General features: G+C 38.2%; 1 protein-coding gene across 1 annotated transcript in view; it reads right to left on the bottom strand.

Annotated features, from left to right (window-relative positions):
- BUB1 (BUB1 mitotic checkpoint serine/threonine kinase) overlaps window positions 1-27,303 on the bottom strand; it is a 42,247-nt gene that overhangs the window by 14,566 nt on the left and 378 nt on the right. Inside the window, exons 2-17 of the mRNA XM_017872318.1 lie at window positions 23,683-23,742; window positions 23,463-23,601; window positions 22,054-22,250; window positions 19,935-19,978; window positions 18,869-18,969; window positions 17,238-17,290; window positions 16,962-17,146; window positions 15,719-15,870; window positions 11,038-11,297; window positions 9,461-9,519; window positions 8,088-8,216; window positions 7,884-7,994; window positions 7,025-7,124; window positions 6,025-6,106; window positions 4,718-4,895; window positions 2,076-2,163 (exon numbers count right to left, since the gene is read on the bottom strand). Of these exons, the coding sequence (XP_017727807.1) occupies window positions 2,076-2,163; window positions 4,718-4,895; window positions 6,025-6,106; window positions 7,025-7,124; window positions 7,884-7,994; window positions 8,088-8,216; window positions 9,461-9,519; window positions 11,038-11,297; window positions 15,719-15,870; window positions 16,962-17,146; window positions 17,238-17,290; window positions 18,869-18,969; window positions 19,935-19,978; window positions 22,054-22,250; window positions 23,463-23,601; window positions 23,683-23,742 (1,938 nt within the window). The remainder of the gene's footprint in view (window positions 1-2,075; window positions 2,164-4,717; window positions 4,896-6,024; window positions 6,107-7,024; window positions 7,125-7,883; window positions 7,995-8,087; window positions 8,217-9,460; window positions 9,520-11,037; window positions 11,298-15,718; window positions 15,871-16,961; window positions 17,147-17,237; window positions 17,291-18,868; window positions 18,970-19,934; window positions 19,979-22,053; window positions 22,251-23,462; window positions 23,602-23,682; window positions 23,743-27,303) is intronic.

Consider the following 27,303-nt stretch of genomic DNA (forward strand, 5'->3'; position numbering starts at 1 on the left):
ATGTTTGTGTGGTCGGTTTTAACAAAAAAAGTTTAAAAGTGAAAATAATTTTTTTTAAAAGCTTATAGAATGATATAAAGAAAAAATATTTTGTAGAGCTGTACAATGTATTTGTTTTTTAAGCTAAGTGTTATCACTAAAGTCAAAAGATAAAAGTTTTAAGTTTTAAAGTAAAAAAGGCACAGTAAGCTAAGGCTAACTTATTATTGAAGAAAAAGTTTTTTTATATATAAATTTAGTGTAGCCTAACTATAGTGTTTCTAAAGTCTACAGCAGTATACAGTAATGTCCTAGTCCCTCACGTTCACTCACCACTCACTCACTCACTGACTCACCCAGAGCAACTTCAGTCCTGCAAGCTCCATTCATGGGAAGTGCCCTATACAGAACACCATTTTTATCTTTTACACAGTATTTTTACTGTATCTTCTCTATGTTTACATACACAAATTCTTATGCCACTCAGTATTCAATACAGTAACGTGCTGTACATGTTTGTAGCCTACAAGCCACAGGTTATACCTTATAGCCTAGGTGTGTAGTAAACTAATCAAACCATCTAAGTTCACGTAAGTACACTCTGATGTTCACACAACAATGGAATTGCCTGAGGACGCATTTCTCAGAATGTATGCCAGTTGTTAAGCAACTGCATGACTGTATATGGATGTATATGTATACACATATATCCATACGTGTACACATGCACACACACACACACACACAGTATACAGTTGATCCTTATTATTCATGGATTTCATATTTGTGAATTCACCTGCATGCTAAAATTCATTTGTAAGCTTCAAATCAATAGTGATTTTTCAGTCATTTACATATATGCAGAGTGGTGAAAAATTGAGCCACCTAACATACATGTTCTCAGCTAAGGTTGAACAAAGTGATACTCAGCCTTCCTGTTCCAGCTCTCATACTGTAAACAAGCATCCTTTTCGAGCTGTACTCAGTGCCACAATTTTTGTGTCTTTGTGCTTTTTCTTGATGATTTTGGTATTGAAAATGGTCCCAAAGTATAGTGCTGAAGTGCTCTCTAATGTTCTAAGCACTAGAAACCTGTGAAAATATGTGTATTAGATAAGCTTTATTTAGGTGTAAGTCAGTGTTTGCTGGACATGAATTCAATCTTAATGAATTGACAATATATAATAAATAAGGTGTTTTTCAACAAAATGTTGTTATCAGAGGCTTGCAGGATGCTGTCTGTATTCCCTTTAAGAATATTCAGTATTCACTAATTCAGTGTTTGTGGTGACTCTATAGAATTATAGTGAATAATGAGAACTGACTGCACATATATCTCCACACACACACACACACACACCCAAATATCTACCTAAACATACTGAAGTATGTATTTTTATACAAATAAATTTAGACATGCAATTTCATACACTGCTATTTTCACTTATCACATTTTTCCTGTTGTAAACTTTTTTCAACTATACTTTTTTTGTAATAATTTTAGGTATAAAGAAACGTTGCAAAGATAATAGAGAATTCCTGTATACTCCTCACTCAATTTCTGCTAAGATTATCATTTCCTATTACAATGGTACCTTTGTCAAAACTAATAAACCAGCATTGGCTCTGTTACTATTAACTAAACTGTAGACATCATTCGATTTCACCACTCTTTTCACTAAGGAACTTCTGCTTCAGGATCTAGTCCTGGGTACCATGTTGCATTTAGTTGTTATGTCTCTTTACTCTTCTTTCATCTGTGACAGTTTCTTAGCCTTTCCTACTTTCCCAAGACCTTGACAGTTTTGAGGAGTACTGGCCAGGTATTCTGTAGAATGTCCTTCAACTTGGTTTCTCTGATGTTTCCTCATCAAGCACTGGCCTGATATATCAAGTGCTTAGGTTCACTGTTGTATGTATATTCACGGAGAGTATCTTCTGACTTAAAGTTACTAGTCCATAAAATCTGTATCAGCCTTTAAGGCTAAAATTAGGTATTCTATTGCAGCCTAAAAGGCACAGCTAGAATGGAAATGGTAAGCAATGTTAGAATGGAAATGACAAGAATGACAGAACCAAATAAACCCTCACAATACCTGAATTTTCTATCCTTTGAAGGCACCACCATGTTTTCTTCACAAGAATCCAAAGTCACATGGGTGCACTGTTTTGCTACCACATTTTCTGAAAGATTCAAAAATTAGAGACAGATATGTTAGATGCACATGTGTGCACAACCCACACCATTTGATATGGTTACAAAATCTAGGATTTCTTTTGACACTGACTTACATTATGAATTTCAAAATAGTGTTCCATTGTAAAATGTATAATAAGATTCAAAAAATGGGAGGAAAAAATCACTTTAAAAAATCCACTATTGGCCAGGCACAGTGGCTCATGCCTATATCCCAGTGCTTTGTGAGGCTGAGGTGGGAGGATCACTTGACTTGAGGCCAGTAGTTTGAGGCAAGGCTGAGCAACATAGTGAGACCCTATCCCTAAAATAACATTTTAAAATTAACTAGATGTGGTGGTAGGAGCCTGTAGCCCTAGCTACTCAGGAGGCTGAGGTGGGAGGATCACTTGAGCCCAGGAGTTTGAAGCTGCACTGCACTCAGCCTGGGCAACATAGCAAGACCGTATCTCTTAAAAACAAGCAAACAAATAAAATCTACTACTAATATATGTGAGCATTTCAACTCTACATCTAATCCGTAACAATCCTTCAAGAAAAAAGGGGTCGAGAGAGTGGCAAGTCCATTGTGGGCAGGATGACCAGACCATGGGAAGTTACTGGTATGGATGGCAGGGCTACACCCAGCTTCAGGAGAACCTGGAGACAAGAACATGGAGAGTAAAAGGCTTCAATGCTTCTGGAGGGCAGATATTTTGTGTCTTTCACTTTAACATGTTGTAGTCAATTAGTTGATTGACTAAGTTAGCATTTAATTTATTGAAACGATTTTGTGTTTAAATCAGAAAGCAACCTGGCAATATTTATTACTCCCTATAATTAAAAAAAAATCTGTCTATAGATAGATAAACTAGGTAGGGCAGAAATACAGAATAAACTTCTACCAAGTGATTATAATAATGTATATTATACTGTATAATAATAATATATAATACTGTATAATCCAAGTATGTTGGATTACATTTTATCAGATATTCCTTCACTGAACAGGTGTTATTACTTTTTAGCACTAGAACATTAGTTTCTGTTTATAGAGCCAAAGTGGCAAATACTCTAAGAATAGCCAATATTGACTTTTTGAAAGATTCTTTAGACTCATTAAACTACCTTTCCTGGATGGAAAAGGCTTTAATCTTTTTTTTTTTTTTTTTAAATTAAAGGCAAGCTTGTGATGGTGCTTGGCAATTGTCAACGTTTCAACTGACCTCTCCTTTAAGATTCAGAAAAGAAACATATTATATTGGATTAACACTCTAAGAAATCCTTGGTCAAAAATGTTTAGGTCTCTAGGCTCAGAACCCACATTAAAATATGCTTCCATCCAGTGAAGTGAAATTCTTTGGCAGCTCTTCTATTATTGCTTTGGTAAACAATTGCTACATTTTAAAAGTGTGGGCTGGGCGCGGTGGCTCAAGCCTGTAATCCCAGCACTTTGGGAGGCCGAGACGGGCGGATCATGAGGTCAGGATATTGAGACCATCCTGGCTAAAACGGTGAAACCCCGTCTCTACTAAAAAAATACAAAAAACTAGCCGGGCGAGGTGGCGGGCGCCTGTAGTCCCAGCTACTCGGGAGGCTGAGGCAGGAGAATGGCGTGAACCCGGGAGGCGGAGCTTTCAGTGAGCTGAGATCAAGCCACTGCACTCCAGCCTGGGCGACAGAGCAAGACTCCGTCTCAAAAAAAAAAAAAAAAAAAAAGTGTGAGCAATGATACAGTTAGTGCACAGTCAGTCCTCTGTATCCACAGGTTCTGCAGGGTCAACTATGGAACTTGAGCATCCACCTGGATTTTGGTATCTGCAGGGGTTCCTGGAACCAATCCTCTGGATGATGAGAGGACTATCTAGTTTGTAGGTTGGTACTTAATAAATAGTTAACAATTATCTGTGCTCAATGACAATGTCATATATTAGGATTCAATTCAGATATATGATGAACTTTTAAAGATATAGGGTGATAGATTTGAAACAGTGTAGAAATAAGGACTACTTGTGAGTTTTATCATTGCTTTCTTAAAGTCAGATCACTAAAAGTAAGAAAAATAAGACTTTCTGACTATCATACTTGGCTATATGTCTAATAAAGTTGACATATATGTGTGTAGACACACATCTAAGACTAAAATTGGCTGTTACTCTTATTAAATTAGAAAATATAAATGTTCATTATTTTTAGCATTCAAATAATTTAATCTGTCTGTAGTGGCTGTTTTGTTTGCTATGAAACAAAATAAACATGTTCTATCTACACAAATGGGTTGGACCTTATTTCCTTTAAATGCTTTTATAGATTTTCTCCCATTCTACCTATAATCTAAGCTATTATATATTAAAAATACACAGACTTTAGGAAGACAATATGCCAAAGGAAAAAAAACCTATGAGAAAAATACAATGAACAGATTTTAAGTTTCTTCTTTATGATTTTCAAAGTTCCCATGTGGAATTTTCATGAAGAAAACTATAAGAATCAAACTTCATGAAGAAAACTGAAAGAATCAAAGTTGGCAGAAAACAAACACTAAAATAGTGTAACACACACCTTTATCTTCTAAACTCTGCACTGACTCCGCTGGAAGCTTGTGGAATGGTGTAGACGCTAGTTGTGCAGCAGATGTGAAGTCTCCTGGGCTCTTAGGACTGGGTGCCAGGGTTTTGTTGCAGCGAATACCCCATACGGTTGAATCATCCAAAAACTCTTCAGCATGAGGCACTTCCTCCTATAACAGAAGATGAAATGAAAAAAAGCAGCAATCTCCCTCTTTTGTCCCTGAAACCTTACTCATTAACACTTTACGATCCAAAGAAATAGGAATTAAAGAAGAAACAGATGTCAACCCCTGGCTAACACAGCCCACAATATCATGGTCCAGTTCTTTTCCCCAGAACTGGAAAATCAGTGGAGTTACATTACAGCAAGAGCCACATTTTTGTTTTCAAATTTTGTATATATTTTTTAATTTGAAAAAGTTGTGATTTACAGAAGAGTTACAAACATAGCACAGAATTTCCACATACCCTCCTCACCAAGCTTCCTCTAATGTCAACTTCTTATAGAACTGTGGCACATTTGTAAAAACGAAATAGTACTATTAACTGTAGAGTATTTGGATTTCACCTTTTTTTCCCACTAATGTGCCTCTTCTGTTCAGGGATAATCCAGGATCCCATGTCACCTTTAGTTGTCAAGTGTTCTTAGCCTCCTTGAGTCTGAGTCTGTCATTGTCTATTGGCCTTTCCTAGTCTTTCTTGTGCTGACACTTTTGAACACTAGTCAGAAACTGTGTAGAATGTCCCTACACAGTTTGGGCTTATTTGATGTTTTCTCATGATTAGACTGGGGTTACAGATTTTGGGGAAGGATATCAGAGGTGAAGTGTTCTTCTCATTACATCATATTAGGGGATATCTGCTGTCAACATGACTTATTCCTGCCAACACGACCAAATCACATGGTTAGGAAGAATCTGCCATGTTTCCCTACTGTAATCTAATTTTCTCTTTCCCTTTCCTTTTTGTCTGAAGCAAGTCACCAAATCTAGCCACACTCAAAAGGAGATGAATTAAACTGGAGGAAAAAATTCAAAGAATGTGTGGATAAATGTGAAACCGCCATAGTAATTAATATTAATAAATAATTTTGGTAGGACACTTGGAAAATATGCATATACCCTATTTCTTCTTGAATAATTATTACATAATGTCCTAAAAGAAACATATTCTTCCTATGTTTCATATTTTTCAGCACAGTTTCACATACACAATATCCTCTGACCGGCATAATCATTTGGTAGAATAAAGTGGATGGGGTTGTAGGACCCATTTCATAGATAAAACAGGTTTGCTTACCTTTGGTTTTGAAGGAAGTCTGCTGACAGAGCGTTCTCCAAAGGTCCTGGCTCCTGTGGGTTTATTTTTAGGCTGTGGTAATCTAAGGAAAGATTTGCTAAATTATAAATAGTAAAATATGCTAAGGAAATAAATGGCATCACTTGACCATTAGAAAAGTTCTCTACTTATCCTATTTAATGAGTTAATATTTATATAGATATTCCTTGTTTTTATAGCAGTTCTAGCAAAACTGAGTGTAACTGAATTAACTTATAAAAGTAAACCGATAATGATAGGTCTTAAGTGAGGGTGGAAAATACAGCAATTTCTGTCACATAACTTTTAGAAGCCAAAAATGAATTAAGGCCATGGCCAGTGGAAAGTCATGGATGCCAACATATTTTTTTAATTTTCAGCACTTGTCTAGCTATGGAATTCCTCTCTGAGAGCTAGCCATGCCCTTTCTCCTTTCTACCTCACTATGAATTTCTTAAATACCATAAAACCTTTAGTTCACACTGACACCTCTCTTTCCATGGTTCAAACTATTAACAATGAAAATTCCTGGAGTTACCCCTCTCTACCCTGAGGTAAAAGCTCTCTAATGTAATATCCCTTAGCCTTAAAACACATTCTCTGCAGCAACACCCAGTATAAGCCACTTCCTTGTCTACTTTATCAGTGCTGCAAATATAAACAGAGCATGTATGGATACCTGTACTGGTGAATTCATTCACACCTAATATGATTTCAAATCCACAGAATCCTCAGTTCTCTGCTAGTTCACCACTGTTTTCCTTTTTCAACACATGCTTTGGCTATGGGAGGCCTGCTCTCTTGGAACTCCTGCAGTACTGCAGATCTGGAGAACTTTGGCAACACCTCCCTGGTCGTGTGGTCAAAAGGCTCATTTGACCATGTGATTAGCAGTTCACATTCTCTCCTCACCACCCCACCACCTCTGGTCCCAGAGAAAACTCTGCTGCAACCCATTAACTAGATGGTATTTTTTTTTTACCCGTAATTTTCTTTGTTTCCATCTTCAAACACATGAAAAGCAGATGACAAAGAAGAGATAATCTTATTGACTCCCCAAGCCCCAGACGATCTTACATTTTCTGCAATATAATAAAAAATAGCATCTAATTATTGTACTAGGAAAAAACATCCTTTATGTTAAACTTCAACTACAAATAAGAAAAAGGAGTAACAGCTGACAGAAAATAACTAATACCAGCTTTTCAAATACTAGGCAATAAAGCACTATAGTGAGATGAAGTGACTTAAGTATGGTAACAGGGTTTTGTACTCAAGTCCCAGGTCACGAGTCCCTGCCACATATCTGCAAGGTGTTAATCATTCTCCTAAATCACTACTATTGTCACCTGACTCACTCAATAAAAGCTGTCAGGGTTTTGTTTTCCATTTCCTTCAAGAAAGAATTAACCTCTGAGTTTTACATTTCAAGTCCTCCTAAGTCTAATTGGTTCCCACTTATCTTTATCATGATCTCTGGCTTCTAGCATGAACCCCCTGACTCTAAACAAATGTGGGCTAGCTGCCAGCCTCCTCTAACACTCTGCCCCAGCCATTCCTCTACCAGTGAAGGCTCAAGTCACACCTTGAGTACTCAGCCCTTCTTACCCATGGGGCTTTTGTCCTTCTTTAGCACTATTCTTTCTTTTTCCTTTAATCAAGCAAATCTATCACACACATTGAGTACCTTGTCAAGAACTGTCTTATTTTTATTTCATGCATTCCCTGCCCTTATGTGACAAGCTAATCAAGGGCAGGGCCACCTCTTACATAATTCCTGACATTTTCTGTGATAACCACCTATAATGCTATGCACTTAGTAGCTTTTAAATAGTTATTACTTTGAAACTGGGCTTCAAATGCATCTTCATTTTGATCTAGAGATTGCCATACATCTTTGTCATCAGAAATATCAGGAAGTGTAGGAGCTTGAAACATATTCATGATGAAACCTTAAAGAACAAAAAGAATAACTGTAAAAAAGTTGCAAAAGAGCTTTCATTAACTTGTCATCAGGTGCTACACACTCAGATAAAATAGTTTACCTAACGCTTCTTTTGTGTGCACGGTGGGTGATGGCTGCACTTTGGATGGCGTTGCCTGAACCATTCCCAGTGATGTATTTGGAGTTGTGTGAAAAGAACTTGTGTTGGCAATCTTATGTGTTTCACACCCTAGCAAAGAAATGGAGACAAAATGTGGTATCAGAAGGCAAATCAGAATAACTTAAAAGACACACAATTTAAGCAAGTTACAATTAAACCAGTTTGTCATCGTTAAAAATTATCACTAATGATTTCCAGTATTATAGTGCTTTCATATATTTCATTTTTATCTTTATAATAGTCCTATGAGGTAAATAAGGTGAAAATTATCCTTTTTCAGAAAAGGAAATGAAGGCTCAAACAGATTGAGTGTTTGGTCTGGATTATACCAGATTAGCAACTTTGTCATAAATTATACCCTTAGTGCCACTGTATCCTATCCCAAGTTCATTGTCACAATGTAAATCGTAAGACTGGCTTCCCATCTCATTCCACTGCAGTCAGGCATAGAATACAAGGCCCTAAACAGCCTGGGTCCTGTTTGATCAGGCCTCACCTTCCTCCTCTCCCTGCTTACCTCCCCACATTGGTCCCTTTGCTGTGCTTGGAATATATCAGAGATTTTCCTGCTTGAGGGCTTAACACTTAATATTCCCTCTGCCTGAAAAGGTTACCCAAGCTAGTGGCATGGGAAGCTCCCTAACTTCAGCCCTTTACCCAAATATCACCTTCTCTGAAATTTCAACCCCACAACTCCAATAGTACGTTTCTTTCCCCTTCTGTGTGCGTGGAGATTTTTTGTTCATGACTTCATCCCTAACTATGTATAACAGTGCCTGGCACCTACAGAGCAGGCTCAGTAAGTCTTGGTTCAGTTAATGAGCCTCCAGCTATTTCAAACAGCCCTGCTCCTCACCAAACTGTCCAGAAAAAAGATGTCCTAGTCACACAGGGGGGATGTGAAAGTCCAATCTGTGTCTTATTATTTATAAAAATTATCTTCTATGAAAATGCCTCCAACGAAGTAGTACCAAATAACAGTGTAACACTTCTAACTAAACTTCTGATAACCTTTCCTACCTAACATACTAAAGATGACTCTGTTTTGGATTAATTTCCTGAGAAATTTACTAGAAATGTATTCACAAATTACGTTTCCAAAGAATGTTAAACTAAAAAGATGTGACTAACAAGTGGATTTCTACATTTATTTGAAATGGTTCACGGATAAATAACCTATACTCTAAGAACAGGAAATCTAACACTCAGGTTCATGAAGGCCTGAAGCCTTCATAAACCACAGTCACAAAACACACCTCTAAGTGATATAGAGGAATATGGACAGAAACACATTTATTATAATTAAACATTACCTTCTTTTATTTCTGCTCCACTCTGTGGCTTGAATTCATGAGTACTCTTATTCACACATCTGGAAGAGAAAACTCTTGAGACACACTAGAGAATAAAATGCTTGATCTAGGCTGGGCGCAGTAGCTCACGCCTGTAATCCCAGCACTTTGGGAGGCCGAGGCAGGCAGATCGCCTGAGGTCAGGAGTTCGAGACCAGCCTGGCCAATATGGTGAAACCCCTTCTCTACTAGAAATACAAAAAAATTAGCCAGGTGTGCTGGTAGGCACCTGTAATCCCAGCTACTTGGGAGGCTGAGGCAGGAGAAATCACTTGAACCCGGGAGGTAGAGGTTGCAGTGAGCCAAGATTGCACCATTGCACTCCAGCCTGGGCAACAAGAGAGAGACTCCATCTCAAAAAAAAAAAAAAAAAAAATGCTTGATCTATTAGAATTTTTAACTAACTCTCAAGAAATAATAGAAAGAAAAAAAAATCAGTCAATAATTACAAGCCTGTCAAAATACAGATGGAACCACTTAGGGTCTACAGTGTAAGTAAATAAAATGGTTTTTTTTTTCCTTTGAGTTCCATTTTAGGAAAACAATTTTTACAGAAAAGACCAGGTAGTAAACATTTGTGTGACACAGTGATTATAGGAATAAGAACCATCTCTATATGTGGTAAAGTCCTATGACTATTCAAATGATCCCATTTATTACAGAGGTTAAAGAGTTGAGCCCGGCTCCAGGCAGCTAACCAGAGTCAGGACATGGAGAAGCACTGGTGTGCCTCAGCTGTGCAGGACACCTTTGCTGTGATGAGCCAGCAGCCACAGTGCAATGTCCTCCAGCCTTTAAAAGTAATGGTTATCAAGAAAGAAAAAAATGATACGCAAGCCATTTACATCAGTTTAAGTGCACTTGGGGTAGTGGATCTAATGTGTCTATTTAACATTGCTGGAGTTCCCTTAATAAACCCTGTTAAGGTATAAAGTAAAACATGCAAAGCATTTTTAATTTTACAAATCCCTATAAAAAACGAGCTAAAAGAGAGTCGAAATGACTGGAGGTAATTAAAAAAGTAATATGACACTAATTATAATTTCTGAAATCTGGGAAAATCCCTCAACATTGGGGTAAAAATTTCCAATGCAGAGGTACATTTTGAGAGACAGAATCATGTGTATTAATCCCAAATTGCTCTCTACGGGAAGACAGAAGGAATATGAGAATACATGTCAAGTAATTGTCTAGACAGTTACGATCTCTGCAGGTATTCAAAGTCAGTGAGCAAAGGCAATTTTAGCCTAAAAGCTGTATTCTTCAGTTACCAAGTGACTGTTGACTTTCAGAGTACTGAAAATGTTTAATTCACAAACGTATAAAATAAAATAAACACTCTAAAAGAAGCATGGAATAAGTAAGCCTAAAGGATTGGGAGCAATATTTTGCCACTTGCTTTTTCAACAACATACCTATCTAAAACTAAAAGGCAGACGCCATTCATCTTTTACATACTGTTCCTGATAATGCAGGTCATGTAGAGGTGACAAGTGCCACTCACATCACTGTCATCTCTAGGACTACCTTCAGCTTACCCAGTATCTTTGCTGGCCACTGCAAACACGGAGTCTGTTACTGTCTGGGCTTTCAAAGGAACAGGAGGAGCAATGCTCTGGCTGGTGGCTGGGGACACCAAAGCTGCAGAAATAGCATTTGCCAAAGGAGGAACACCAGGAGGTGCCTCTCTTGGGTTCTTTTCCATGTTCAGTGGTGTCTGCTGATGGGTGACTGGAAGACATGGAGCTATCAGTTCCTGCTGGGAGCCTACACTTGGCCCCATACATGCTGGATTAACCTTTCATGTTGAACAAACAAACAACAAAAACAAAACCATGAAGTCCAGAATACTACTAATCAGGCATTACAACTTCTCAAAGCATGGCATCTGTCTTCAGTAGATTCCTTTTTCCTTGACGTTTCCCCATACTCCTTCTTCAAGCATTCTGAAATGTACAGTCAACAACAAAAAGACCACTCTACAAAATGGATGCTTTGTAGCTTCTGAACCACAGACACCATTAGCAGCTCATAATTTCTAACCACTGAAATAACAAGTCTCTGTAGTTGTATCACCATTTAAGTATTATCTTATTTCTCTTTACTTAATTTTGGGAAAAGGTCAACAAATCAGTGTTATCAAAAGCTCATGATGGTGTTCCTCCCATTAAAATACCCTTAGATTGGTATATGAGATAGGACTTGAAAATGGGAAAAAATAAATAAATAAAATACTTTTCGTAGCCATTTTCACTTTGAAGAATAGGAAACACAAATATAAATTGTAATAATAACTGCCACAAAAGCCTGTCTCACAACAGGAAGAATAATAAGCTCTAAATTTAAAATCTTTGCTTTGCTACTCACATCAATATAAGATTGTAATTGTATGCTTTAGTGTTACAAAGTTAGATGAGTTAATTTCTCACCATATAAAAGTATGCTTATAAATTGTTAAGAAAAACACCAGCCAGGCATGGGTGGCTGAAGCCTGTAACTTTTCAATCCCAGAACTTTGGGAGACCAAGGCTGGTGGTTTGCTTGAGCTCAAGAGTTTGAGATCAGGCTCAGCAACATGGCAAAACTCTGTCTCTACACAAAATACAAGAAATTAGCTGGACATGGAGGCAAGTGCCTGTAGTCCCAGCTACTCAGGAAGCTGAGGTGGGAGGATCACTTGAGCCTGGGAGGAGGAGGCTGCAGTGAGCCGAGATTGCACCACTGCATTCCAGCCTGGATGACAGAGTGAGACCCTGTCTCAAACCACAAACAAACAAACACCACCAAATATCTAGGGCAAGAATAGTTATTTTACAGACTAATGGAAAAAAATACAAAAACCTCATCCTCCTTTGTCAGCAAAAATGATAACCGACACCACTTTCTCACCTACCAAATTAGTAAAGATTATAAATAATCAAAATATTCAATTCTGAAGAAATATTCTGAACAATACCAGAGATTTTCTCCACCAGATACCAAAACATGTAAGAAAGTTGGAGGCCGAGGTAGGTGGATCACAAGGTCAGGAGTTCAAGATCAGCCTGGCCAACACAGTGAAACCTCATCTTTATTAAAAATACAAAAAATTAGCCGGCCATGTTGGCCGGCGCCTATAATCCCAGCTACTCAGGAGGCTGAGGCAGGAGAATTACTTGAACCCAGGAAGCGGAGGTTGCAGTGAGCAGAGATCGCACCACTGCACTCCAGCGTGGGAAATAGTGGGAGACTCCGTTTCAAAAAAAAAAAGAAAGTTGTAGTAAATACACCTATGAAATGATCAAGTAGAGATCTACTGACTAAAATGAAGGTATAGATATTTTAGAATTGGATCTTGTATACATGAAAATTTAGTACATGGTAAAGATATTTTAAATCAATGGGGAAAGGCTGAGCAGATCAATAAATGATTTAGAGACAACAGGCAATCCACTTGGAAATTATAACCTGATGCTATTCATATAGAGAAGTAAGTTTGAAAAAGGCAGGCTTCTACTTAAAGACAGTGGCTTGATATACTCCAAAAATCTCACCAAAATGACAGTGAAGGAATTCTACACTTAACATAGCTGTTGAAGGCGGCTAGGAGCGGTATGTCCCTAATTGCTAGACAAGTTCAGAAATCTACACCTGAGAATGGAAGTGAAGGTGGAGCTGAAGATAGGAACATTGTAAAAGTCTGTTTAAAAAGCAGATGCTGGCCGGGCACGGTGGCTCAAGCCTGTAATCCCAGCACTTTGGGAGGCCAAGGTGGGGAAATCACGAGGTCAGGAGATCGAGACCATCCTGGCTAACGCGGTGAAACCCCGTGCCTACTAAAAATACAAAAAAAAAAAAAAATAGCTGGAGTGGTGGTAGGTGCCTGTAGTCCCAGCTACTCGGGAGGCTGAGGCAGAAGAATGGTGTGAACCCGAGAGGCAGAGCTTGCAGTGAGACGAGACTGCACCACTGCACTCCAGCCTGGGAGACAGAGAAAGACTCCGTCTCAAAAAAAAAAAAAAAAGAATTTAATAAGATGGCCATGAAAATTAAGGCAATCTCAAAGAAAATTAGGGGGGGAAAGGGACAAAGATAGAAAAAATGGTGAAATTTAAGAAAATTAAGAAAATTAAATGACCAGTCCAGGATAGCCTGACAGAGAGTATGAGGAAAAAATATCCACTTCTAAAAATACATATTAAGAAAATTCCCCAGAGTTGCAAAACTAGAACATTTAAGCACTAAGTATAAGGGATGAAAAGATAAATATGTCACCATACAGCGGGGAGAAATGACCCTACACCCCTCCAGAGAAAAACAAACGTCATCTCAAAGAACCAAGAATGAGAAGGACTCAGGGTTTTCCACACCAATAGCGCGAGCCAAAACAATGAGTGTCTTTAAAACTCTTGAGTGAATGTGATTTCCTTCCTAGAACACTGTGCCCAACCAAATTATCAACCAAGTATGAGGGTAGAATAAAGATGCTTTTAGACATGCAAGAGACCTCAAAAACTAACCCCTCAAACATGCTGCTGTTGCTTCTTCTTTTTGTTTGTTTGTTTTTTAAATAAGCTACTGGAGAATGTGTGCCTCCAAAATGAGGACATTAAGGAGAAATAAAGACATGGGAACCAGGGATATACCACAGGAAAGGAGCCAGGAAGAACAATTTATTAATAATTTCTTACAACTATCCAGGGAAAATATAAATTATACAAAAAAAGAAATACAAATAAATCAGAAAAAAATGAAATGACTCAATAGAAAAATGGACAAAGCCATCCAGTCAATGTAAAGGAAAAAAGTTAAACAGCCACTAAATGTATCCCAAAAATGTCCAAATCCACCTATAATTAAAGAAACTACATCAGGTGCTCGAAAAGATTTAGTATAGTTAATGTTAGCCAAATGTGTACAAGAAATAAGTCCTTTTACACACTATTAATGTGAGTGCACAATCCTAAGTTTATAGAGGGCAGACTGACAGCATTTTAGGTACATACACTTGAAAGGCAGCATGACTTCTAATAGTTTCTACATGATACACTCCCTTTTATAAGGTATGACAGAAGACTATGCTGCAAGTAGAATTAGCTAGGTATCTATGCAATAGTAGTGAAAGATCTATCAGAGGTGTTAGGTAGAAGAAGCAGAAAATAAGTCTTATTTATGTTGAACGTTCTATTGTATTCATATTTATGTGCTTTCATACACAGTAAGTCTGGAAAAATACAAACTACAGCAGTTAGCAATAAAGGAGAACATTCAGACCAGATGTGGTAGCTTACACCTTTAATCACAACACTTTGGGAGGCTGAGGCAAGAGGATCGCTTGAGCCCAGGAGTTTGGCACCAGGCTGGGCAACATGGCGAGACCCCATCTCTATAAAAAATAAAATAAAAAATTAGGTGGGTGTGGTGGTACATGCATGTGGTTGCAGCTACTAAGGAGGATACAATGAACAGTTATCATACCACTGCACTCTAGCATGGGTGACAGAGCAAGACCCTGTCTAAAATTAAAAAAAAAAAAAAAAAAAAGAAAAGGAGAATGTTTGCGTGTGTGTGTGTATATATATATGCATACATACACACATACATATATACAAATGAATGCTCTCCTTCATATATACATATATACACACGTTTCATGTGCTATTTTTAAAAACCATCATATAGTCACATATTTTTATACTTTCCAAATACGTAAGAAAATAAAGTATTTTATCTTCATGGTATCCTATGTCATAGACAGACATATACTATGAAAGATTAAGCAACCATTATACAGCTTAAATGAGTTTATTTCCAATCTCCTTCATTTCTAATTTTAAGAAAATATATGTGGCTCTAACACACTCATCACTTACCTCCTTTTCCAAGATGAAATAATGGCAAACAAAAAACATATCTAAATGATAAATTATTGAGAGTACTATACTCCAATATTCATTACACAATAGTCACTGTACAAAAACCAGAAAAAGGTCTATATATAAATACATGAATGTATAGGATGTACACATACACACAAACATGTAAAACATACTACCATTCTGTTCTATAACTTTCTACTCTCTACTTTTTGAACTTCTGTGTCAAATTATTTTAGACTTTCAGAAAGTTACTAGGTAAATTAACATCAGAATTAACTCTAAAACAGCACATAGAAATGAACAAATCAAACTGCCATTCCTGCTGCTGGGTACAGGACGTGTCATGAAGGGCACAACATACCTCGGATCTTTCCTGGGAAGCGGGCAGCTCCTCATGGGATGTCTCCACCACCTGATGTAACTTCTTATGAAGTTCATCCATTTTCTGTTTTAATAGCTGTTCTTCAAAAGCATTTGCTTCTTTCCTTTTCATATAATGTCTGTCTTCATTTACTTTAGGAAAGATAAAAATGGTTTGCATGCAAAATTTAAATCCAGCTCATCATAGGAATACATGCAAAATGAGGAAAGGGTTATATTTTAGGGGACCGATTTTTTTGTCTTTCTCATATTTGGTTTTAGAAGCGAAATTTGTATTACCTTTTAATTTTTACCTGCCCACAGCTTGGCTGCTATATGTTCAGGGCATGTAAATTACTAAAAAAAAAAATTACATGCTGATCAAAATAATAATAATAGCACAGTATAATAGTAAAGATTTTTTTAACCATCATATACATGATTGTTCTTGTAAACAATCATGATTGCCAAATCATTTTAAAGTAAGTTTTTATTTGTTTTAAAAGATAAAATTTCTAGAGACTTTCTAAGTAGAAGTGAAGTGCACTAACTGATCAGGGCTTCAAGCATGCTGTGGTCAGTCCCATTTCCAACAACTGGTTAACACAGTCATGCCACAGACAAGTCAAAGAATCTGGCCTAAGACTTTTGGTCATGGCATGTGAAAGAAAAATGCATCTACGCCCAGCACAAAATGAGTCCTCTGTGTTAACTGACTTGTCTTTTCTGTTGTCAACTGAGTATGAAAAGTAATGAACAAAAAAGGAAGGCCCAGAATGGCTACAGCCCAAATAACTTAGATGGTATAGAAGTTCTGAGTGGAATAAAGATTCAAATAACTGACCTAGGGGTTTAGAATTACTATATACAGATAATGCTGAAAAATTTTAAAATATTTATTTCACTAAAGCTAAGATGACAGTGGTATGGAGATCTAATTTAGCACTCTTTCAACCATGAGTTTGTTGCCAAGACATTAATTTAGTCCTTGGACTAACTTGGCTGCTACACTAGTGGTTAAGCAATTTCCAATTCAGAAAAAAGAAGTGCAGCTCGCTGCCAGCGTAGTACTCTCGGGGCAAACACAAAATGGGTTAAGAATGATTTCGGGCTTCTGATGGGATGAGATGAAGACTTTTGCAGTCTTTCAACATAGTCAATTATTCTATAAAAAAGTAATTACTCAGAGATGAGGATTTTTTTAGGTGACATAAGAATAACTCAAAATACAAGATTGCAAGTACCCCATTGCTCATGCTTTCTCCGTTGATTGTATTTCTGGGCTCTCAATTCTTCAAAGGAAAATTCTGATTCCCCACGAATAAGCTTCTCCTTGCAATACATAACAACCTGCTCAACATCAGCTTTGGATGCCAAAGATGAGTGCACAGAATATTCTGATTTAGAAATCATGATCACTCTTTGTTCCCTATAAGGGGGAAAAATACATTATTTACCACAATGTACCGAAGAGCACTTAAAGGAAACTAATAATAGATTAATGCACTGATTATACTTGCATATTTGACTCTTTATCACAAGCTGAAGATATCACTCCAGAAAGCTCTGAACCCTAAAAAACGAAAAACAAACATCAGTATTCACTTATCTGAGAAGAAAGCGTCACCCAAATTACTTCAGAAAACAATATGAAAATGCTTGAGGGGAAGAGGGACCTTAATCCCAAGATTTACATAATTTTAAATTATGATTAATATCAAAAGATTTAGTTTGTATCAACAACCTCACAATAACTACTGCAACTTAATCTAATCAAAGAAAGACTTTTTTGTTTGTTTTTTAATAAAGTCCTACTCAGCAGTAGAGAAGAACCATAGTTTATTTCCCTTCAATTCATAATCTAGGAGCTAGACGATAGTGTCTGAACATTATGCAACTGACATTCCCAACTTCTGTGTTAAATTTTTTTTTTTAATTAAAGTTTTCCTCAGGTACTACTCTGCCCTCAAGAGTTCTCAAATTCATTCACTAAACAAATATTTACCAGACACTTCCATGTCACACTCTGAGGTAGGTCGGGGAACTGTGACTGCAATCAAGACCCATCTCTACTGTCTAGAGCTTAGACAGGGCAACAGGAGGTCAGGAGGCTGGCAAGCAAGTATAGGATGTAAAATGTAAATTGGGACAAGCTGCACTACCTGTCAAAGTTAGGAATGCATATTCTACTTCTAAGAATGTGTTACCTTAATAAAACCTGTACATACACCCTAAGGACAGAGGCGTTTCCGTTGGCTTTTGCTTCAAGGAGGTCCTTGATGAACTTTGAAAGAAAGTTGTACTGTGGAAGGTAACATGGGAAATATAGTTGGGAAACATGAGGCTGAGGGAAGAAGAGACTTGAGCATTTTCCCATGTGGATATGCCATGGAGGCAGAAGAGATCTCCACAGGGCAAAAATCTTGATGAGGATAAGGACAAGCACAGATAGAAGGCCACCTTTTCTCACAGGGAAGGATGCAGTTACATTTATTGGTTCGTGGCAGAAAACTGACAGATGTCACTTGATGGCATCTGCTATCTGTTGAGATAGTATTTTTGAAGTTCCTGAGACAGAGGCTAGAGGTAGCCAGGTCCCAAATTTGAAGAGACTGAAAAGAAGTCTAAAATCACTATCTTTTGGCACTAAAGAGTGAACCTAGAAACATAAGAGATACACAAAACATAAAAGAGTGAATTGGACACTGGAAGCATGTCCCAGTGCCTGGAAGTATGAGACCTCCCTATTACTTGAGGTAACAGGCACCAACCTTTGAGGCTCTGAGTTTTGAAAGCCAGGCTCAGGAGCCCCCAGATGGGTGCAATCCCAGGTAGGGATTTCCAGAGCCTATGCAGAGGCCAGCAGAACAGAGGGAAGGACACTCATTGGTAAGGGAAAAGCTGGTGGGGAGAGTAAAGACAGGAGGCTATGTAGTGAGGGCCCCTGGGTTAAACAACAAATTGTATTTGAGGTGAGTGGTGGGGGAGAATAACAGGCCCAGGAAGTTGCCACAGGAGCAGGTGGCTGACATGGAGGTTAGAGCCATGAAAGACCAAAGAAATGAGATGTCAAAGTGGATGTAGAAGGCAGCCAGGCTGGTCATTCAATACCATTCCCAGTTTCCACACAAGCTACAAATGTCATTATTACCTGATTCTTAGAAATGCAGGCCATGTTATTTCCTGGATTTGATTTTGATGTTATCATTTGGTTTAAAACCTGAGCATTATGCAGAGGTTCTGAGGTTCTAGCTAAGAGGGAAAAGAGAATAAAGTAAGGAGAAATTAAGGGTAAAACCATATTAAGTAAAATTATCACACATAATAAATTCCCCTGATCTAGGAATCATAAGAAGTACATCAACTCATTTACACTGTCTCAGAAATTGCAACTAAAACGTTTTTAAAATAAGTATTATATAATTTTCTGACCAATTCAAAATGCCAGGAAGTCCCGAAAAGAAATGTAAAACCTAACTAGTAATTTTAAACAACTGGATAGGATAGGCAATGCTTATTGCTGAAATGTGATATTTAGTTCTAAGAAAAAGAAATGGCTATATTTCTTTAAAAGTTGCATTAAACACATTTGATTCCATTACAAATAGATGGAGTCCAGATTAAGTATTTTGGTCAATTTTGAATTCAAAAAAAAAAAAAATCCTAGAAATACAGTGAAATTATCAAGCTTTTCTTGCAGGTTTGCTCTTTTAAAATGCTAAGACAAAGCCCCTGCTCTCTGGGGCTATTTAGTGGGACTGTGATGATCAGAATGCTTTCTCCGTTACCTCAGAGTACAGTTTGGTTTTCATTAAAAATTGGATGGGTTTTTTTTTCTTTTTTTTTTCATGGAGACGGAGTCTCACTTTGTCGCCCAGGCTGGAATACAGTGGCATGATCTCGGCTCACTGCAACCTCTGCCTCCTGGGCTCAAGCAATTCTCCTGTCTCAGCCTCCTGAGTAGCCAGGACTACAGGCGCCTACCACCACACTCGGCTAATTTTTGTATTTAGTAGAGACGGGATTTCACCACGTTGGCCAGGTTGGTCTCGAACTCCTGACCTCAGGTGATGCACCCGTCTTGGCCTCCCAAAGTCCTGAGATTACAGGTCTGAGCCACCACGCCCAGCCAGGTTTGTTTTATAAGAAAAGAAAATACTAGTACAAATCCAAGACTAAATGGACAACAACAGGCATTTTAGACAGCCTGATTTTACCTTGAGCTGGCAAATGGGTTTCAGTGCGGCGTGTCTGAAATAACCTAAATGATAGCAGAAAAGACATCAATATAGATTATAAAACAATACACAGCTGTTAGAGTGAAAACTAAATACCATAGACAACTTATTATAAGCTAGTGAAGTCTGATGTCAAGAGAGAATGTACAGTTAAATTTTAGAGTTGCTTTGAAATTAAAAAATAAAATTCTGGAAATATTTTATATCCAATACATTATCTGTATTACAAAAATTCCTCCTTTTGCCTAGTTTATGTTAGTATTTCTCAAATTCATATAAAAATGCACCCTCTTTCTCCATGTGTCAAGTCTGCAAATGTTCTAACAAGGATGTTTGAACTCCTACTTTAGATACTGTATACATTTGGAACATAATGAATATATTTGGAAGAAAGAAGTGAAACTACAAAAGTACTTAGATTACTGCTTCAAAAGGCAGACATATCATTGTTCACGCTCTGTCAGAAGTTCTCAAATATGTCATTTCGTGGCATATTTCATTTTCAACTCTATCTGTCGAGTAATGTGCAATTCCCACGCCTGACATTTCTGAGCGATGCGAGCCAAAGTGCACACTATAAAGCAACCAAGTGGTAAGCCTTGTTGGCTCTTTAGTCAAACAAACCAATGGTTAAGAAGCCATTTTACATGATGAGGAAAGACTGAAAATTACGTGATATTAAATAATTATTATTAGTCTTCTTAGGTATGATTATGGAATAAGGCTCTGTAAGAAATAAGACTTTAGAGATGTTTACAGTAGGGTTTGGGGAAAAATAGTTTGCTGTTACGGATCAGCTTTAAAATTCCTCAGCCTTGAGAAACATGAAATGTTAATTATTAAAAGCTGGTGACAGATAAATGGAAGTTTATTATACTAATTTTTTCTTTTTTGTGTGTTTGAAAATCTCATAATGACATCTTAAAAGGCATGAGTAATACAGAAAATTGAAAAGATGAGTATATTAAAGGCTGGCAAGGGGTGCAGTAGATAATGGATCTCAAATTCTACTAATGAGAGGAGAAGAGTAAACAATTGGTATAACCTTCAAGTAGGTAGTTTGGTTACATGCACCACAAGTGTAAAAACTCTTCATACACCCTTCGACTCAACAGTTTCAATTCTGAGAATCTATGAGAAGAAACTAAGTAAAAATAGGAAATATACTAAAAAATACTTTTATGATGAAGGAAAAAGACGTTGACACAAAGCTGTATATGTACATAAAGCATGCATGCAATCCTGTAACAAAGAAAAAAAGTGCCAAGGAAAATGCCAAAAGGTTTTCTTTCATTTTCTGTATTTTCACAATTCCCTAAGTGACATATGTTTGATCACAGAAAAAGTTTTTAAAATGTGAACGACGTTATTCATTAAGAAATATATTCATCACAGTCCAGGCGCAGTGGCTCACATCTGTAATCCCAGCACTTTGGGAGGCCGAGTAAGGCAGGAAGATCACTTGAGGTCAGGAGTTCAAGAGCAGCCTGGCCAACATGGCGAAACCTCGTCTCTACTAAAAATACAAAAATTAGCTGGGCATGGTGGCATGTCCCTGTAGTCCCAGCTACTCAAGAGGCTGAGGCAGGAGAATCTCCTGAGGCCGGAAGTGGGAGGTTGCAGTGAGCTGAGATCACACCACTGCACTCCAGCCCGGGCAACAGAGTGAGACTTTATCTCCAAAAAAAAAAAAAGGTATTTATCATAGTGCCATTTATAAAAATCAAAATGTAAAGAACTTCAGTGTGGTTGGATTATGACACAACACTGTGACAGATTTCACAACTACTACAGAAGTAGTTTAAAAGTTCATAATTTCTTTGTATGTATAACCAGACATACAATATGACTTGCTGTTAAAATATATAAACACAAAGATACCCACACAGGCACAGGAAAAGATACTAGAAGGAAATGTGCCAGTTATTGTTAACAGTAATATTTCTGAGCAGTTTTTTTCTTTACACTATCCTATATTATCCACATTTTCCAAAACTAGAAGGATTTCCCTGTACAAATTGCTAACGATACTATTTTTAACAGCAAACACTACTTTTCAAAGTCAGAATCATCACGGTGAGTTTGACTTTGTAAGTACCTGTACTGTTGTTGCAGGAGCTCTCTGGGTTCAGCCTGGTTTTGAATTCCTCTCTGAAGGACAGCACTGGCGTGCTGCAGCTCTCCTTGGGCTTCCAGATGCCCTGCCCAGGTTATGTACAGAAGGGATGACAGGGTTCCAATCCCACGGTTGTACAGAAACTCAAAAAATTGATGGAGGTCACTGTTGTACTCAGCCTACGGGAACCCAAAGCAAAAAGACGTAAGAATAATGGAACTGCTAGTCTACGTCTGGTGAGGAGTTAGCCAGCTAAGCTGGGAGCCCCTAGGTTGCTTCAGATGGCAGCTGGTCACCAGCAAAACCAAGGCAGGTTTAGAGGGTTGGACTTTTCAGCCCCACCGCTGAAACTCCAGGGAGGGAAGAGGGACTGAAGTTTAAGCCGATCACCAATGGCCAATGATTTAATCAATCACGTCTGTGTAAGGCACCTCCATAAAAACCCAAAAGGATAGAGCTTAGACAAGCTTCTGGAGAGCTAAATACATGGAGGTTCCTGGAGGGTGTCACACCTGGAAAGGGCAAGGAAGCTCCACACACCTTCCCCAATACCTTGCCCTAAACATCACTTCATCTGGTATTCATCGGTATTCTTAGTAATATCCTTTATAATAAAACATTAACTGAAAGTGTTTCCCTGAGTTCTGTGAGCCACACTAGCAAATTCATCAAACCCAGGCCCAGGGAGAGGGTTGTGGGAACTCTGCTTTATAGCCAGTCAGTCAGAAGCACAAGTAAAACAACCTGTGGCTTGCAACTGGCATTAGAAGTGAGAGGCAGTCTTGTGGAACAGAACCCTTAACCTGTGGAATCTGAAGGTATTTTCACGTAGTGCTAGAATTGAATTGGAGACACAACTACAGAGTTGACTAACTGGTTGCTGGTAGAGAGAAGTCTGCACATAATTTTTTTTCTTGGTGGGGGGACACAGTCTCACTCTGTCACCCTGGCTGGAGTGAAGTGGCATGATCTCAGCTCACTGCAACCTCCACCTCCCAGGCTCAAGCAATTCTCCTGCCTCAGCCTGCCGAGTAGCTGGGATTACAAGTGCCTGCCACCATGTCCAGTTAATTTTTGTATTTTTAATAGAGACAGGATTTCACCATGTTGGCCAGGCTGGTCTCGAATTCCTGAACTCAAGTGATCCACCTGCCTTGGCCTCCCAAAGTGCTGGAATTACAGGCGTGAGCCACTGTGCCCAGCCCCTACATACTTTTTAATCACTAGTGGCACTGAAGTCTGTTGAATCAGAGAATAAACAGTCTTTCCTCTCTATATCTTCAGAACTAGAAACAAGGAATTAAAAGTCTAAAATGATCTTACAATCTAAGTTTAAAAAGCAAAAGTACAACATGATTATAGATTTGATTATACATCTTAAGTATACTTACAAATTTTAAACAATAATTGATGAATCTTGGGTCATTGTGGTATTTCTTCTTATCTAAAAATTCCTTCATTAAACGTTCTAGTAAAGTTATCAAGTATTCTTTATTCTCAGGAAAATTCTCTTCTACCCACTGTATGTATCTAGAAAAATATGGATAATGTTAATTTTCCATGGGGCAGCCTATAGTCTGTTTAGGGGAAATAAAATAACTAAATGCTGACCTTTCCCATTCACCAAGGGGGTCATTGCCCTTGTAGCTCTGCATGTGGACTTCAAGCATCCTAGAATAGAGAAAGGAATGCACATGGGATATTAGGGATAATGTCTAAAAGCAACAGATAGACTTCATTTTACATATACCATTTATATGCATTACAATGAAAATCTTAAATATCAATCCACATAGTATTTAAAATTTTAAGAAGCATTCGCTCAGACATAGAAAACTCAGAAGCAGCCGGTGTTCTTCCAGAAGTCCCAGCTCTAACCCCGAGTGTCCTTCTCCTCTCACAGAACCCCAAAGTCACTACCACCATGAGGGGCAGTGTCCAGAAGTTTGTTCCTCCTCCTAACAAGAGGATCCAAGCATAGCACTGACTCAGATCCCTGTCCTTCCAGTGGGATCCAGGCATGGCACTGACTCAGACTCCTGCCCTTCCAGTGGGATCCAGGCATGGCACTGACTCAGACCCCTGCCTTTGCTTCCCAGGAGCATGGCTGAGACATGGCTGGAACAAGAGTCAAAGAGGACTTGTAAATGGGTGTGAGGCAGCCCAGAGTACCACAAAGTAGAGTTTCCAGACAGTTTGTTTTCATGGCTTCAAAGTAACGAAGTCCCTGAGGAACAGCAGATGATAGCAATGCTCAGAAATCAGCCACAGAGCTCCCAGAGAACTCTGCGTCCCCCACTTCCACATACTTAACCACAGCTGAAAAAAATCAGTCAGGCAGAGCAAAATTCCCCTTGGGAATTCAGATGCTAGAGGGGCGAAACAAACAAAAAGAAACATGCAAAGTAATGTCAGGTTACACTAAGTACTTAGAAGAACAAACAAAATAAAATATAACAGGAGAAAGGGTGAGAATGTGATAAGAGTTACTAGTTTTAGACAGGGTGGTCAGGGAAGTCCTGCCTCTCAGAGGCGGTGACATGTGATCAGTGCCAGACAGCCATGTAGCTATCTGAGGGGGAAATGGTCAAGGCTGAGAGAACTTCAGGAACACAAAGAAAGTCAGTGTAGTTTAAGTGTGATGAGCAGGAAAACGCAGGGGTGACAAGACCTAATTTGCATTTTAACGTACCTCTGTATGAAGGAGGTAGAGGTGAGAACAGAAGTGGGAAACCAGTCAGTAAGACTCCTAGGTTTTCTATCTGAGACACTATATGATTTTTTTTTTAAAGATGTAAAAGCAATATGTATTTTATTTTATTTTTTTAGAGATGGAATCTTGCTCTGTTGCCCATGCTGGAGTGCAACGGTGTAATCATGGCTCACTGTAACCTCAAACTCTTGTGTTCAAGTGATCCTCCTGCCTCAGCCTCCTGAGTAGCTGAGGCTACAGGCACATGCCACCATGTCGACTAATTTTTTATTTTATTTTTTGCAGAGATGAGGTATCACTATATTTCGCAGGCTGGTGTTGAACTCCTGGCCTCAAGTGACTCTCTCACCTTAGTCTCCCAAAGTGTTGGAATTACAGGCATGAGCCACCACGTCCTGCCTAAAAAGCAATATTTACTTCTAGCTATCACCTTGGTATACAAATGAAATCAATGTTTCTTATGACTCAAAATCCAGAAGCCACAAAAGAAAAGCTAAATAAAGACAACTATATATAAATAAAAACTTCCGCATGGCAAATAACCAAAACAAAGAAAAAAACTACAAAATAGAGTCAAAAGAGAAACGATAAACTGGAAAAACAATGAGCTTTTAGAAGCTGAAAAAAAAAGTTATTAACCCATTTTTTTTTTTTTAATGAGCAAAGGGCATAAGAAATTATTTCACAGAAAAACACACATGGCTCACAAACATGAAATATGTTCAACCTGTCAAAACAGAAATTCACTTCGCTGAGACACAATTTTTCACTCATCAGATTGGCAAAATAAAAAACATGACAAGACTGTGTAGGTGCAGCAATGGGAAGCAGGCTCTGTCACATCTTGCTTGTAGGTGGGCATGTGCTCAATTCCTGCCAAGGGAATTATCTACCAAAACTGGACTGATGTGCTTCTGATCCAGCAAACCACTTCTGCAGATTTGGAAGACACATACACATGTGTATCCGCAAAAATGTTTTGTACAAGGTTTTTCACCGTGCCACCATTTGAAACACACTGTCAACAATCTGTGTCTATCAATAGGTGACTGCTTAGGTCAATTATGGTCCATGAAATATTACAGGGTTGTAAAAAAAGAATAAGAAAGAACTTTATGTATTGGTAGAGATCGCCAGGGATATTGTTAGGCAAAAGAGCAGTGTAGATACTGTTATATTTTGTGTGTGGTAAAGGCAAAAAACGTATACAAACATGCAGACATTTAATATATTCTAATAATGTAACTATATTTCCAAAAAGAAACTAGAAAAACGGTTACATGTGACAGAGTAGGAGAGTAGACAGGTACAGGAGTTCTTGGTAAATACTGTTCTAAATCTTCTTTTAGTCATATAAACGTATTGCTTATTTTTAAAACTAAAAAAAAAAAATTCTGAATTTTAAATGTCTCTTATGCTTTATAGCAGAGGGACAAATCCCTATTTCAGAACCTTTCTTCCAAAATATGTCTAGTAGGCCCGCCCAAGGTAAACATTTCATATTCTAACACCAACCACATTTCTCTAGTAAAATGACCTGAATACCCTGTAACAGTAAAACATCCAGTTCATTAAAGCAAATTCATCTTTAGTAAGTCAAAATAGGACCAGGAATATCTGCTTTCCATTTAAAAAAAGGGGCGGGGGACTTCTGAAAGAAAATAATTTGCCGGCTAGGTTGAAGGCTACAGAAAAAGTCTTAGAGCAAATGGATTTTTGTTTCGACTATATTTAACAATCTCGGTCTTCTGATCCCAAGGAACTGATAAAACGGACCAGTTTTACTTCCTGCACCTATGACTTAATCGTTTTATTTATTTATTTATTTATTTATTTATTTTTTTTTTTATTTTTTGAGACGGAGTCTCGCTCTTTCGCCCCGGCTGGAGTGCAGTGGCCGGATCTCAGCTCACTGCAAACTCCGCCTCCCGGGTTTATGCCATTCTCCTGCCTCAGCCTCCGGAGTAGCTGGGACTACAGGCGCCCGCCACCTCGCCCGGCTAGTTTTTTGTATTTTAGTAGAGACGGGGTTTCACCGTGTTAGCCAGGATGGTCTCGATCTCCTGACCTCGTGATCCGCCCGTCTCGGCCTCCCAAAGTGCTGGGATTACAGGCTTGAGCCACCGCGCCCGGCTTAATCGTTTTAAATGCCTTTAAGTCACAGTCTGGGTAAATCATCTAAGTCATAAAACAAAGGCGTGGGAACTTCAAAAGTTAGTGATGTTGGCGGGTTGGCACACATCACTCAATAATAAGCAAACTTTTTTTTTTTTTCAATTTTTTTTTTCTTAAAGTACCCTGTATTCAAAGACTTAAAAAACAGCAGTGAGATTATGGATGGAAGCGCAAGTTTAAATTCGTTCCCTACTGTAGTCGAATCGTTAAATACGTGATTTTGAAAATGTATCATAAAATCTAAATACAAGGTTCAGGATTTTTCTCAGGTTGAACTGTCAGGAGGGGATTCCTTGCAAAGAATAAACGCGAGCTCTGAGGACCTAACGAATTATCCAGATTCC

The sequence above is a fragment of the Rhinopithecus bieti genome, unplaced genomic scaffold, assembly GCF_001698545.2.
Source record: "Rhinopithecus bieti isolate Rb0 unplaced genomic scaffold, ASM169854v2 scaffold_7528, whole genome shotgun sequence".
NCBI classification, from domain to species: domain Eukaryota; kingdom Metazoa; phylum Chordata; class Mammalia; order Primates; family Cercopithecidae; genus Rhinopithecus; species Rhinopithecus bieti.